The 14,892-nt window shown below is 38.6% G+C and overlaps 1 protein-coding gene across 1 annotated transcript; it reads left to right on the top strand.

Annotated features, from left to right (window-relative positions):
- Nucleotides 1-13,732: 13,732 nt before the first annotated feature.
- Nucleotides 13,733-14,674, top strand: LOC123953576 (olfactory receptor 1J1-like). The gene has a single exon (XM_046023964.1). The coding sequence runs from the start codon at nucleotides 13,733-13,735 to the stop codon at nucleotides 14,672-14,674; it is 942 nt and encodes a 313-aa protein (XP_045879920.1).
- Nucleotides 14,675-14,892: the final 218 nt, after the last annotated feature.

Genomic DNA, 14,892 nt, shown 5'->3' with positions numbered 1-14,892 from the left:
GTCTTTTTCCCACTGGATATTTTTTCCTGTTTTGTCGAAGATTATTTGACCATAGAACTGAGGGTCCATATCTGGGCTCTCTACTCTGTTCCACTGGTCTATGTGTCTGTTTTTGTGCCAGTGCTATGCTGTCTTGGTGATCACAGCTTTGTAGTAAAGCTTGAAATCAGGCAACATGATGTCCCAGTTTTGTTTTTCTTTCTCAACAATTCCTTAGCAATTTGGCTTTTTTTTCTGATTCCATATGAATTTTAGGATTGTTTATTCCAGCACTTTGAAAAATTCTGGTGGAATTTTGATTGGGATGGCATTGAAGTATAGATTGCTCTGGGGAGTACAGACATTTTAACAAAGTTTATTCTTCCAATCCATGAGCATGGAATGCTTTTCCTCTGATCCATGAGCATGGAATACTTTTCCATCTTTTTGTATCTTCTTCAATTTCTTTCATGAGTGTTCTATAGTTCCTCGAGTAGGATACAACAGTACATTAAAAGATTATCCACCATGACCAGGTGGGATTTATCTCTGTGATGCAAGGGTGGTTCAACATTCACAACATTCACAGAAAGAAAGAAAGAAAGAGCAAGCCTTAAATTATTGAACACTACATCAAAAACTAATGATGTACTATATGTTGGTTAATTGAACATAATAAAAAAAACCTTGAAAAATCAAAAAAGAAAAAGAGAAAAAGAAAGCCACATTACAAAAGAATAAATTCTTGATACATATATTCAGCAAAGGGTATATATCCAGGAATATACATATACATGAAGAACTCTAGAAACCAATAAGAAAAAATAGACTACCTGATAAAACAGCAGCAAATGACTAAGAACAAACCACTTATAAGAGGGGATGCCCAAATTACCAGCCCCCATGAGTACTCATAACAGCAAGGTTGAATGAACAATACCAAGGGGTGTCCTTGGCTCTAAAGGATTTCTGAAGATCATGTTTCATGTCTTTATTCCTCAGCTATAGATAAAGAGGTTCAGCATGGGGATGACCACCTTGTACATCACAGAAGCAAGTATGTTGCCTGATGAAGGGAAAAAGTAAACACCAGCAGTTGTCCCGTAGTATAAAAACACTACAGGGTCACCTGGGTGGCTCAGTGGGTTAAAGCCTCTGCCTTCAGCTCAGGTCATGATCTCAGGGTCCTAGGGTAGAGCCCCACATTGGGCTCTCTGTTCAGCAGGGAACCTCCTTCTCCCTCTCTCTCTCTCTCTGTCTGCCTCTCTGCCTACTTGTGATCCCTGTCTGTCAAATAAATAAATTAAATCTTTAAAAAAAAGAAACTGAGGTTATTCCCTTAAGTTTTTATTTTTTTATATATTTATTTTTATTTGTTTATTTACAGCATAACAGTGTTCATTGTTTTGGCATCACACCCAGTGCTCCATGCAGTACGTGCCCTCCCTATTACCCACCACCTGGTTCCTCAACCTCCCACCCCCCCCACCCCCCTGCCGCCCTTAAGTTTTTATCTTAAAAAAGATTCTTCTTTGGGGCACTTGGATGGTCAGTCTGTTAAGTGTCTAACCCTTGATTTCAACTCAGGTCATGATTTCAGGATCATGAGATTGAGCCCTGAGTCAGGCTCTATGCTGAGCATGGAGCCTGCTTAAGATTCATTGGCAGTAACCTCTTAGACATTGGCCACAGCAACTTCTTTCAAGATATATCTCCAAAGGCAAAGGAAACAAAAGTGACTTCATCAAGATCAAAAGCTTCTGCAAAACAAAGGAAACAGTCAAGAAAACAAAGAGGCAACCCACAGAATGGGAGAAGGTATTTGCAAATGACATTACAGACAAAGGGCTGATATCCAGGATCTATAAAGAACTCCTCAAACTCAACACCCAAAAAACAGATAGTCAAGTCAAAAAGTGGGCAGAAGACATGAACAGATATTTCTCCAAAGAAGACATACAAATAGCTGACAGACACATGAAAAAACGTTCATCATCATTAGCCATCAAGGAAATTCAAATCAAAACCACATTGAGATATCACCTTACACCAGTTAGAATGGCCAAAATTAACCAGACAGTAAACAACATGTGTTGGAGAGATGTGAAGAAAGGGGAAGCCTCTTATACTGTTGATGGGAATGCACGTTGGTGCAGCCACTTTGGGAACAGTGTGGAGATTCCTTAAGAAATTAAAAATAGAGCTTCCCTATGACCCTGCAATTGCACTGCTGGGTATTTACCCCAAAGATACAGATCTAGTGAAAAGAAGGGCCATCTGTACCCCAATGTTCTTAGCAGTAATTGCCATAGTCACCAAAATGTGGAAAGAATCAAGATACCCTTCAAGATATGGTCCATATACACTATGGTGTATTATGCCTCCATCAGAAAGGATGAATACCCAAATTTTGTATCAACATGGATGGGACTGGAAGAGATTATGCTGAGTGCAGTAAGTCAAGCAGAGAGAGAGTCAATTATCATACGGTTTTGGTTATTTGTGGAGCATAAGGAATAACGTGGAGGACATGGGGAGATGGAGAGGAGAAGTGAATTGGGGGAAACTGGAGGGGGAGATGAACCATGAAAGACTGTGGAGTCTGAGAAACAAACTGAGGGTTTTGGAAGGGAGGGGAGTGTGGGGTTAGGTGATTCTGGTGGTGGGTACTAAGGAGGGCATGTATTCCATGGAGCACTGGGTGTGGTGCATAAACAATGAATTCTGGAACACTGAAAAGAAATAAAAAAATAGAAATTAAAAAAAAGAAAAGAGAAAAGATTCTTGTTTTTCTTTTATTATGTGCATCTAAAGTCCAGCTGGTTTCACTTTTTGCATATTTTTTAAGGTACAGACACAAATTAATTTTCTTCTGTATTGACAGCCAATAGGTAAATATTACAATAATTTATTAAAAATTCCATCTTTCTTTGGTTGATCAAGTTTGCAATGTAACAAACTTCTCTGGAGTCTATCTGGATTAATCAATTTTTAATTTTTTGTGCTAGGGCTTACTTATTGCAGCACAGATAATCAAGACTCATTGTACAGCAGTTATAGTTATAGTTAGACACAAGAATGTAGTAAAAAGATTAGGTCAAGATAAATGGTTTACCTAAACATTGCATCACAAAGGTAGATGGGGGTAATTCTTATGTATAAAATTCATAAAATATTTTTAGGAATTTAAATAAAAGATACTATTATAAAATAATATATTACTTTGATCTTTATCATTGTTCAAATGTATTGTCTTGCTTAAGCATACAAATTATAATTGAGAGTACTAGGGACTCTGAAAAACAATCTGAGGGTTTTGAAGGTGTGGGGGAGTCTTCAAAATAGGATTTTCAAAATAGAAACATCAGGTTGGGGGAGCCAGGTGGTGGGTATTATGGGGGGCACATATGTCATGGAGCACTTGGTGTGGCGCATAAACAATGAATTCTGTTACGCTGAAAAGAAATTAATAAAAAAATTTGACAGTGCTAATTTTCCAAACAATAAATCATTTCCATGAAAACTGCAAACCACAGATTCTTTTAAGTCTTGAGTCTCTAGTGAGTACAAAATAGTCTGTCTTTTGTATAGCCAATTTTGTCACTTTACAGATTTGCCCTAATTAGGGCTTGTTTAGGTAATGTTGCTTAAAGTCAGAGAGTAATAGTTAAGAGCATAAATTAAAAATTAAAACATATAATTTGTATAAACATTTCAATTTTTAAAAAATTGAATGCACTGTGATGAACCGAGCCTCTTATTAAGAGCATCTTTAGATATATCCTAAAATTCAGAATAATGTTATCAGTCAAATCTAGAAGGAGAAAAAAATCCATCCTTTCTCCATTCCACTGCAATATTGTCTTTGTTATGGATCAAATGACTGAATATAAGTTATCGTGACTCTTTTTTCTTCTTGAATTTCCATTTGAATTTTAGATTCTGTTTGATAATTATAAAACAAAACTATTAATACTTTATTTATAATGCTGTTTAAAACATGAAACAGCTTAGAGAGAACTGACATTTTAAAAATACTGAATCATTAATCTGAGACCTTATGTATATATCTTCAGTTACTTTTGTCTTATTTTCTTTCAATTCCTTTTGTAGTTTTGAGATAGAGGATATACACACCTTTCATTCATCTTTTCCCTAGATATTTTATATTTGTGTGCAATTTAAAAATGTAACAATTTAAATTGCATATTCAACTTTTTCTACAATACAGAAACATAGTTGACTTTTCTAGGTCAAAGTCAATATATAACTATACGGAATTCACTATTTTTATAATTTGTATATTGTTTTGGATATTTTAGGTAAGCCATGAAATTATCAGGGAATAGTAATTGGATTCTACCCTCTTAATATTTAGATTCTCTATTTCTTTATATTTACTTAATGTTCTGGTTAAAGCTTCTGGTATAATCTTATTTTTGCAATTTTATATAATAAAATTCAACTCAATGATTTTTAATAATTTTTTTTATTTGTAACCTAGATGAAACCAACCAATTCCTGGAAACATACAACCTACCAAGGTTGAATGATAAAAGAAATAGAAACCTTGAAGAGACCAATAACAAATAAGGTTATTAAGGGTTGCCTGGGTGGCTCAGTCGGTTAAGTATCTGTATCTGCCTTTGGCTCAGGTCATGATCCCAGAGTCCTGAGATCAAGCCCCACACTGGGCTCCCTACTCAGCGGGGAGTCTGCTTCTCCCTCTCCCTCCGTCTGCCACTCCCCTGCTTATGCTCTCTCTCTTGTTACATGTCAAATAAATAAATTTTAAAAAATCTTTTTAAAAAATAAGGAGATTGAATCAGTGATCATAAATCTCCCGGTAAAGAAGAGCCCAGGACCAGATGGTTTCACTGGTGAATGCTATCAAATATTTAAAGAAAAATTAGTGCAAACTCTTTTTATTTTGGGGGGTTGAATCTAATCTCTTTTTTTTTTTTTAGTAGAACTTCAATTTTATTTTATCTTTTCAGTGTTCCAAGATTCATTGTTTATGCACCATACCCAGTGCTCCATCCATGTACTGCATGGAGCACCAACTCTTCTTAAAATCTTCCAAAAAATTAAGAGGGAACACATCCAAACTCATTTTAGGAGGCCAGCATACCCTGGCACCAAAGCCAGGCAAAACAACTGCATGAAAAGAAAACGAATAGTGAAGGAAACAATCAATAAAACTAAAAGACAATCCACAGAATGGGAGAAGGTATTTACAAATGATATATCTGGTAAAGGATTAGTATCCAAAATATATAAAGAACTTATACAACTCAACACCCCAAATATTCAATTAAAAAATAGGCAGAAGACATGAACAGACATTTCTCCAAAGATGACATACAAATGACCAACAGGCACATGAAGAGATACACATTACTCATCATCAGGGAAATGCAAATCAAAACTATAATGGGATATCATCTCACTCCTGTCAGAAGGGCTAATGCCAAAAACACAAGAAATAAGTATTAAGGATGTGGAGATAAAGGGACCCTCATGCACTGTATGTGGAAATGCAAACAGGTACAGCCACTGTGGAAAACAGTATGGAGGTTCCTTTTAAAAGTTAAAAATAGAACTACCTTATGATCCAGTAATTGTACTACTAGATATCAACTCCCCCAAATACCAAAAAACCTAATTCAAAGGGATACAAACATGCCTATGTTTATAATAGCATTATTTACAATAGCCAAATTATGGAAAGAGCCCAAGTGTCCACTGATAGAAAGATAAAGAAGAGGTCACACACACACATGCACACACACACACACACACACACACACACCACACTCACTCACAGGAATATTATTCAGCCATAAAAAGAATGAAATCTTGCCATTTGCAATGTCATGGATGGAGCTAAACAGTATAATGCTAAGGAAATAAATCAGTCAGAGAAAGACAAATACCGTAAGATTTCACTCATATGTGGAATTTAAGAAACAAAATAAATGAGTAAAGAGAGAGAGAAACCAAGAAAAAGAGTCTTAACTATAGAGAACAAACTGATAGTTTTCATAGGGGAGGTGGGTGGGGAATGGCTGAACAGTGTGATGAGGATTAAGGAGCACACTTGTGATGAGCAATGGGTGATGTATATAATTGATGAATCACTGTACTGTACACCTGAAACTACTCTAATACTGTATATTAACTATACTAAATTAAAATAAAAAATAAAGACAATACCTTGATGAACAAAGATGCAAAAATCCTGAACAAAATAATAGCAGACCAAATTCAATAGCTCATTATAAGGATCATACACCATGACCAAGTAGGATTTATCCCTGGGATGCAAAGATGGTTCAATATATGCAAATCAATTAATGCAATATATCACATTAACAGAATAGAGAAGAAAAACCACAAATCATTTCAACTTTTTAAAAATTTTTATTTATTTATTTTTTTCAGCATAACTATTTATTATTTTTGCACAACACCCAGTGCTCCATGCAATGAGGGAATGAGGGAGAAAGAGAGCAGGAGAAGGGGGAGGATCAGAGGGAGAAGCAGACTCCCCATTGAGCAGGGAGCCTGTGATGCGAGACTCGATCCTGGGACTCTAGGGTCATGACCTGAGCTGAAGGCAGAGGCTTAACTCACTGAGCCACCCAAGTGCCCCTTTTTTGTCTCCAAAGGCAAAGGAAACAAAAGTGGCTTCATCAAGACCAAAAGCTTCTGCAAAACAAAGGAAACAGTCAAGAAAACAAAGAGGCAACCCACGGAATGGGAGAAGATATTTGCAAATGTCAGTACAGACAAAGGGCTGATATCCAAGATCTATAAAGAACTCCTCAAACTCAACACACACAAAACAGATAATCATATAAAAAAATGGCCAGGTGGTGGGTATTATGGAGGGCACGTATTACATGGGTGTGGTGCATAAACAATGAATTCTGTTACACTGAAAATAAATAAATAAATTTAAAAACTGGGCAGATGACATGAAAGACACTTCTCAAATGAAGACATACAAATGGCTTACAGACACATGAAAAATGTTCATTATCACTAGGAGAAAATATTTGAAAATTTTATGTATTTTTAAAAGGGCTTAGTCTCCACTTGGAATAGATAGAAAACTTCATACACAAATATCCTATGCTCTGGTGCATGTGCTGTCAAGCCCCCTCTTGGGCTCCCTGCTGACAGGGAGCCTGCTTCTCCCTCTCGTCTCTGCTCATGCTCTTTCTTTCTGTCTCTCTCTCTGTCTCTCTCTCTCAAATAAATAAAGAAATAAAATCTTTTTAAGAAAAGATGTGATGCCTCTAAATTTGTTCAATTTTCTCAAGATTGCTTTGGCTTTTGTGGATCTTCTGTGGTTCTCTAAGAATGGAAAGAATGGTGGTGGTGTATGTGCTCTAATACCTTTAGCAGGGAGATCAGTGGTGTGGGAGTCTATAAGGGTAGTATTACTCTGTCTGGGCCTTTCTATGATGTATGGAGAGGCAGAGTCCATTACTGTATCCTTCAAGTCAAGGGTGTTTATGGCCTCTCCAGCTTCTCATGACCAGGCAGAGGGGAGGCTAATATGTCACTGACATTAGGGACACTTTTCTCCTGGGACTCTTGTGGTTCAACCCCTTTTGGTCCCTGCACAGGATCCATCTCAAGAGGGAGGCAAGAAATTGGGCAATTAGTTCTGTTGGCTTCTTCTCTAACCAGAAGCTTGGGGTTGTGTTCCCCTGGGTCTTTGTCTTATTGGTAAATGTGAATCTTCCTGCTCATTGTTCTAGTGCTTGTGAACAGGCATGAAAGGTGCTAAAGACCCTCAGCCCAGGGAGGCATAAGAGAGAAGTATTCAGGTAGCAGCCTGGACCAGCAAGAATTGGCATAGTTTGGAACAAGGTGGGGAAACATCACTAGACCTAGATACGTGCATTTGAGGAATAGGAGACAATGTATTTACATTGCTTGTGTTTTCAGAGGCTGACTTCCACACTGACCTCTATGATGTTGTTAGCCACATGTGGCCATAAAATTAAAATTAACTGAAATTAATTGAAATCAAATTTTTGTTCCTCAGTTGCAGTAGCTCTATTTCAAGTCCTCAGTAGTCACAGGGGGCTAGTGCTGTTATAGTGGACAACATGGATAAAGAGCATTCCCATCACTGTAGACAATCCTATTGAATAGTGCTGATAATAGATCATGGAAAGCTGGAAATCTCCTGGCAATGCATATACGTGTGCTTGTGTGGGTGTGTATATGTTGTTTCTTTTTAGGTTAATTGTATGTTGTGTTAGACTACATGTGATTTTTATTGTGTGTAGTGAGGTTCTGTGTGTTGTGTGTGTGTGGTTTGTGAGTTGCCCAGATGACTGGATGTGGTGTTTGCATGATTTTTTAAACATCTCTAGTGAGGTGCAATTGATAGAAAAACTACAAAATTAACGTACAGAATTTAATGAGTTTGAACATATGCATATATATTTGAAGCTATCATCACAATGAAAGCAGACATATCCATCACCTCCAAAAATTTCCTTGCATCCCTGTTTTTTATGGATTAAAAAAACTTAAAATGAGATCTACTTTTTAAATGAAATTTTTAAAAATTTATATATTTTTTCAGCCTAACAGTATTCATTGTTTTTGCACAACACCCAGTGCTCCTTGCAATACGTGCCCTCCCTATTACCCACCACCTGGTTCCCCCAACCTCCCACCCCCGCCCCTTCAAAACCCTCAGGTTGTTTTTCAGAGTCCGTAGTCTCTTATGGTTCACCTCCCCTTCCAATTTCCCTCAACTTCCTTCTCCTCTCCATCTCCCAATGTCCTCCATGTCATTTGTTATGCTCCACAAATAAGTGAAACCAAATGATACTTGACTCTCTCTGCTTGACTTAAATTCATTTAAGTCATTTAAGTTCATTAAATTCATTTAAGTCAAATAATGACTTATTATTCTCTGTTTCTGTGAGTCTGACTCTTTTAGATACCTCATAAAAGTGAAATCATACAGTATTTGTCCTTATGAAACTGGCTAATTTCACTTAGCATAATGTCCTCTGGGTTCATCCATGTTATCACAAATGGAAGGATTTCCTTCTTTTCTAAGGTGGAATAATATGCCATTGTATGTTTATACCACATTTTCTTTACCCATTCTTCTGTTGATGGACATTTGGGCTGTTTCCATAACTTCACTATTGTGAATAGTACTGCAATGAGCATGGACGTGCTTTTGAAATCGCTTTGAGGTCTTGATTTCAATCCTTTCTAAAGGTATATACCCAGAAGTGGGATGCAAGATCATGTGGTAGTTCTATTTTCAATGTTTGGGGGAAACACCATACTGTCTTCCATGGCAGCTGACCATTTTACATCCCCACCAACAGCATTAGAAGGGTTCCTTCTGTTTGTTTTTTTAAAGTTTTGTGTGACAAAATGTTTCATTTTAAAAATGAATATGAGAAAAAAATGAATATAAGTTCTATACTTTCAACTGGAGATGAGTATCGGTCAGAGAGGGCCAAGCACAACACCTTGGGTTTGTTTCTGTGTTACTCTACGTGTCTGTTTTATGGGTGTGATGTGTATGCACTTGACCTGGGGAAATGGCTCTACAGCCTGACTCCTCTCTTGTCTCAGCTCTAGACACAACAGGAAGCTCCAAGGAAAGTCCTCTTTAGGCAAAGTTGATGGAAATTTGTCCATGTGGTTTGAAGGCTACTGAAATTCTCCAGGCCCCCCAGATTTGTTCATTGGCCTTCAGTGATTTCCATATTTCCACTTTGGGTAACATGGTATAGTTAATACTGGAACCTTGTCTAGTTACTCAGATGACTGTGAATTCTGGCATAGCTCCTTAGGCCAATGACATCCATAATATATTGTTCTTTGGGCCACATCATTGGGCAGATTCTCATGTCACTCACATTGCATGTATACTCAGAACTTAGCCATTATGAAGTGCAGACATGAAGGGGAGAGAAAGAATGGCAGACATGAAGGAAGCTATTTATTGGCAAATTTGTTTAAAATGTGGTGAGTTAAATGCTGTGGATGTTTTAATTATCAGGCACCATGGTCTGGGCCTTCACTATTTCCCTGGATATGGGAGAGACCACAGAAGTAAAGACAAATGATCAGGAAGCTACTTGATTTCCCTGATGGCCTATATATACCTCTGTTTTCTCTATTTTTATTTTATTTTATTTATTTATTTGACAGAGAGAGAGGTCACAAGTAGGCAGAGAGGCAGGCAGAGAGAGAGGAGGAAGCAGGCTCCCTGCAGAGCAGAGAGCCTGATGCGGGGCTCGATCCCAGGACCCTGAGATCATGACCTGAGCCGAAGGCAGCGGCTTAATCCACTGAGCCACCCAGGTGCCCCATACCTCTGTTTTCCTTAATTCCTGACCTATGATCTTGGTCATTCATGCTGCCAAAACAGTGAGTTTATTTATTTATTTGTTGTTATTGTTTTATTTAAATTCAATTAGCAAAGGTATAGTACATCATTAGTTTTTGATATAATATTCAATGGTTCATTAGTTGACTATAACACTCAGTACTCATCACATCATGTGTCCTCTTTAGTCACCTTCCTTTTGAATATGCTCTTTACTCATTTATTTTTTTAAAGAATTTTTTTAGGGGTGCCAGGGTGACTCAGTCAGTTAAGCAACTGCCTTTGGCTCAGGTCATGATTCCAGTGTCCTGGGATCCAGTCCTGCATTGGGTTCCTGCTTAGCAGGGAGCTGGCTTCTCCCTCTGCTTCTGTCTGCCACTCCCACTGCTTGTGCTCTCTTCTTCTTTGTGTCAAATAAATAAAAGAAGATATACAAATGGCTAATAGACATGAAAAAATATTCATCATCATTAGCCATCAGCAAAATTAAAATCAAAACCACATTGAGATACCACCTTACACCAGTTAGAATGGCAAAAATTGACAAGGCAAGAAACAACAAATGTTGGACAGGATGTGGGGAAAGGTGAACAGTCTTCCACAGTTGGTGGGAATGCAAGCTGGTACAGCAACTTTGAAAAAAAGTGTGGATGTTCCTCAAAAAATTAAAACTAGAGCTAACCTATGACCCAGCAATTGCACTACTGGGTATTTACCCCAAAGATACAGATGTAGTGAAAAGAAGGGCCATATGTACCCCAATGTTCATAGCAGCAATGGCCACAATAGCCAAACTGTGGAAAGAGCCAAGATGCCCTTCAACAGATGAAAGGATAAAGATGTGGTCCATATATACAATGGAATATTACTCAGCCATCAGAAAAGATGAATATTCAACATTTGCATCAACATGGATGGGACTGAAGGAGTTATGCTAAGTGAAATAAGTCAAGCAGAGAAATTCAGTAATCATATGGTTTCCCTTGTTTGTGGAACATAAGGAATAGCATGGAGGATGTTAGAAGAAGGAAGGGAAAAATGAAGGGGTAGGGAATCAGAGGGGGAAATGAACCATGAGAAACTATGGACTCTGAGAAACAAACTGAGGGTTTCATAGGGGAGGGGGTGGGGGAATGGGTTAGCCCGGTGATGGGTTTTAATGAGGGCAAGTATTGCATGGAGCACTGGGTGTTATTATGCAGACAATGAATCATAGAACACTACATCAAAAACTAATGATGTACTGTATGGTGACTAGCATAACACAATAAAAAAAAGGCAAGAATAACAAAATAAAAAAATTATTAGGATTTTAAAAAAAGATTTATTTATTTATTTTGGAGAGACAGAGAGAGAGGGAGAGAATACAAGCTGGGAAAAAGGCAGAGGGAGAGGGAGAGAGAGAATCCCAAGCATATTCCTTGCTGAGCTCAGAGCCTGATGCAGGGCTCTATCCCAGGACCCTGAGATCATGACTTGAGCTGAAACCAAGAGTCAGATGCTTAACTGAGTATGCCATTCCCAGGTCCTCCAAAAGATTTTATTTTTAAGTAATGCCTATATGTCTATACCCACCATAGGGTTTGACTGAGATCAAGAGTGGCATGTTCCATCAACTGAGCCAGCCAGGTACCCCTAGAGTCAATAACTCATTGACTCTACCCCTAGAGTCAATTAACTCTTATTTATATATTTTCTAACTTAAAACGTTTTTATTGTGGTGAAATATAGAACATAAAAATTGCCATTTAAATCATTTTTAAGTATACAGTTCTGTGCCTTTAAGTGCATTCACACCATCACCACCATCTACTTCCAGAACTTTTATTATTTTTCCAAGCCAAAACTGTATACATTGAACAATAACTTCTCATTTCCCTTCCCTCTAACTGCTGGTCACTGCTATTCTACTTTTTGTCTCTATGAATTTGACTATTCTAGGATCTCATGTGAGTGGAATCATACAGTATTTATAATTTGGTAACTGGCTTATTTTACTCAGCATGTCTTCAAGGTTCATCCACATTGAGGCATGTGCCAGGACTTCCTTCTTTCCATTCCACTGTGTGTATATACCACATTATGTTTATCCATTCATTTGTCAATGGACACAGGTTGTTTCCATCTTTTGGTTGTTATGAATAATTCTGCTTTGAACATGGGTGTCAAAATATCTGTTTAAGAACCTGATTGCAATTATTTTGGATATATACCCAGAAGTGGAACTTCTGGGTTATATGGTAATTCTATTTTTAATTTTTTTAGGAACTGCCATAGTGTTTTTCATTGTGACTGCACCATTTTACATTCCCACCAGCAAGTGTTCCAATTTCTTCACATCTTCATCAACACTTGTTTTCTTCCTTCCTTCCCTCTTTCCTTCCCTCTTTCCTTTCCTTTCCCTTCCCTTTCCTCTCCTTTTCTTTTTTTCTTTTTCTTTCTTTTTTTTTTTAGCATTTAAATATTTTTATTTTATTTATTTTTTTTCAGCGTAACAGTATTCATTCTTTTTGCACAACACCCAGTGCTCCATGCAAAACGTGCCCTCCCCATTACCCACCACCTGTTCCCCCAACCTCCCACCCCTGACCCTTCAAAACCCTCAGGTTGTTTTTCAGAGTCCATAGTCTCTTATGGTTCGCCTCCCCTCCCCAATGTCCATAGCCCGCTCCCCCTCTCCCAATCCCACCTCCCCCCAGCAACCCCCAGTTTGTTTTGTGAGATTAAGAGTCATTTATGGTTTGTCTCCCTCCCAATCCCATCTTGTTTCATTTATTCTTGATAATATTTATCCTAATGGTATGAAGTGAGCTTATGTATTAAGGACTTATTTTGTACATGTAACATTTCTTTAACCTTCTCAGTGCTGTAAGTGGCAAGCATGCATATGTGTGAGAGAAAGACAGACAGATGGACAGGGTGAGCAGCAATCGGGAGAAGCAAGAACCAGACACAAGCTCATGAGCAGTCTGGCTGCAGAGCCATGCTCTTCATCAGGACTGTGAGGCTGCTCACTGGAAGGTGGACTCCCCAGAGGAAGGGACTGTGTCTTATCTATGACTTTCTCTCTAGTGTCTACCACAGTGTCTCTATATGTGTAAAAAAACAACAGCAAAAAAGAATGACCTGCTTATACCCATTGAAGAGTTTGATGTCGCATTCTTTCTCCAAGTGATTATGTCAGGATACAGACAAGTCTCATTGCATCCCTCCCTCCAGACTGGATGAGTGTGAGGTGATACTTGTCTGAACGCTGACACAGTCACTTGGAGAAGTGTGACCACACGGTAATTGCTATGCTTAGTATTTCTAAGTGCCTGACATTTCCCATTTCTTTTTATTCCCCCAGGAGAGAAAAGCAGCATGAGTAGGGAAAACCAGAGCAGCGTGTCTGAGTTCCTCCTCCTGGGACTCCCCATCCGGCCAGAGCAGCAGGAAGTGTTCTTCATCCTGTTCCTGGGCATGTACCTGACCACAGTGCTGGGGAACCTGCTCATCATCCTGCTCATCAGGCTGGACTCTCGCCTCCAAACCCCCATGTACTTCTTCCTCAGCAACTTGGCCTTCACTGACATCTCTTTCTCATCTGTCACTGTCCCAAAGATGCTGAGAAACATGCAGACTCAGCACTTATCCATTTCCTACCCAGGATGTATTTCACAGATGTATTTTTATCTACTCTTTGGTTGTGTTGATAATATCCTTCTTGCAGTGATGGCATATGACAGGTATGTGGCCATTTGTCACCCTCTGCACTATACAACCATCATGAAGGAGGACCTGTGTGTGCTGCTGGTGGCTGGCTCCTGGATTCTCTCCTGCGGCAGTGCCCTCTTGCACACCCTCCTCCTGACTCAAGTGTCTTTCTGTGCTGACAACATCATTCCCCACTTTTTCTGTAGCCTCCGCATCCTACTCAAGCTGTCCTGCTCCAACACCTCTCTTAATGAGCTGGCCATATTTACTGCAGGGGCTGTGGTTGTCATTTTTCCAATGAGTGGTATCTTGGTCTCTTATGGCCACATTGGGGCCTCTATTCTGAAAGCCCCCTCTACCAAAGGTATCTGCAAAGCCTTGTCCACCTGTGGCTCCCACCTCTCTGTGGTATCTCTATTCTATGGAACAGTTATGGCACTGTACTTTTCCACCTCATCGGACAGCTCTAATGACAAAGACATGATTGCCTCACTGATGTATACAGTGGTCACTCCCATGTTGAATCCCTTTATCTACAGCCTAAGGAACAGAGACATGAAATTGGCTCTGGGGATTCTTTTCAGAAACAATATCCTTTTCACCAAGTGAGAATCACCTAATTGTATTACTTCACCCACTGACCTTGTCAGAGATCTTGAAAAATTGTGTGTTGACTATCCATGTCTCCTGTATCCTCCCAACTGCCCTTTAAATGAGTGGTTATGTTATAGGACCTAACCCATTTCAATTTGGTCATATTTGGCTTTTAATTATAACCCACAGTTCCTATCTATTGAAGTAAATGAGATATAATTCAGCTCCTTATT

Source organism: Meles meles, chromosome 11 (assembly GCF_922984935.1).
Source record: "Meles meles chromosome 11, mMelMel3.1 paternal haplotype, whole genome shotgun sequence".
NCBI classification, from domain to species: domain Eukaryota; kingdom Metazoa; phylum Chordata; class Mammalia; order Carnivora; family Mustelidae; genus Meles; species Meles meles.
Note: the sequence above shows the minus strand (reverse complement) of the source record. Positions and strands in the feature narration are given on the sequence as shown.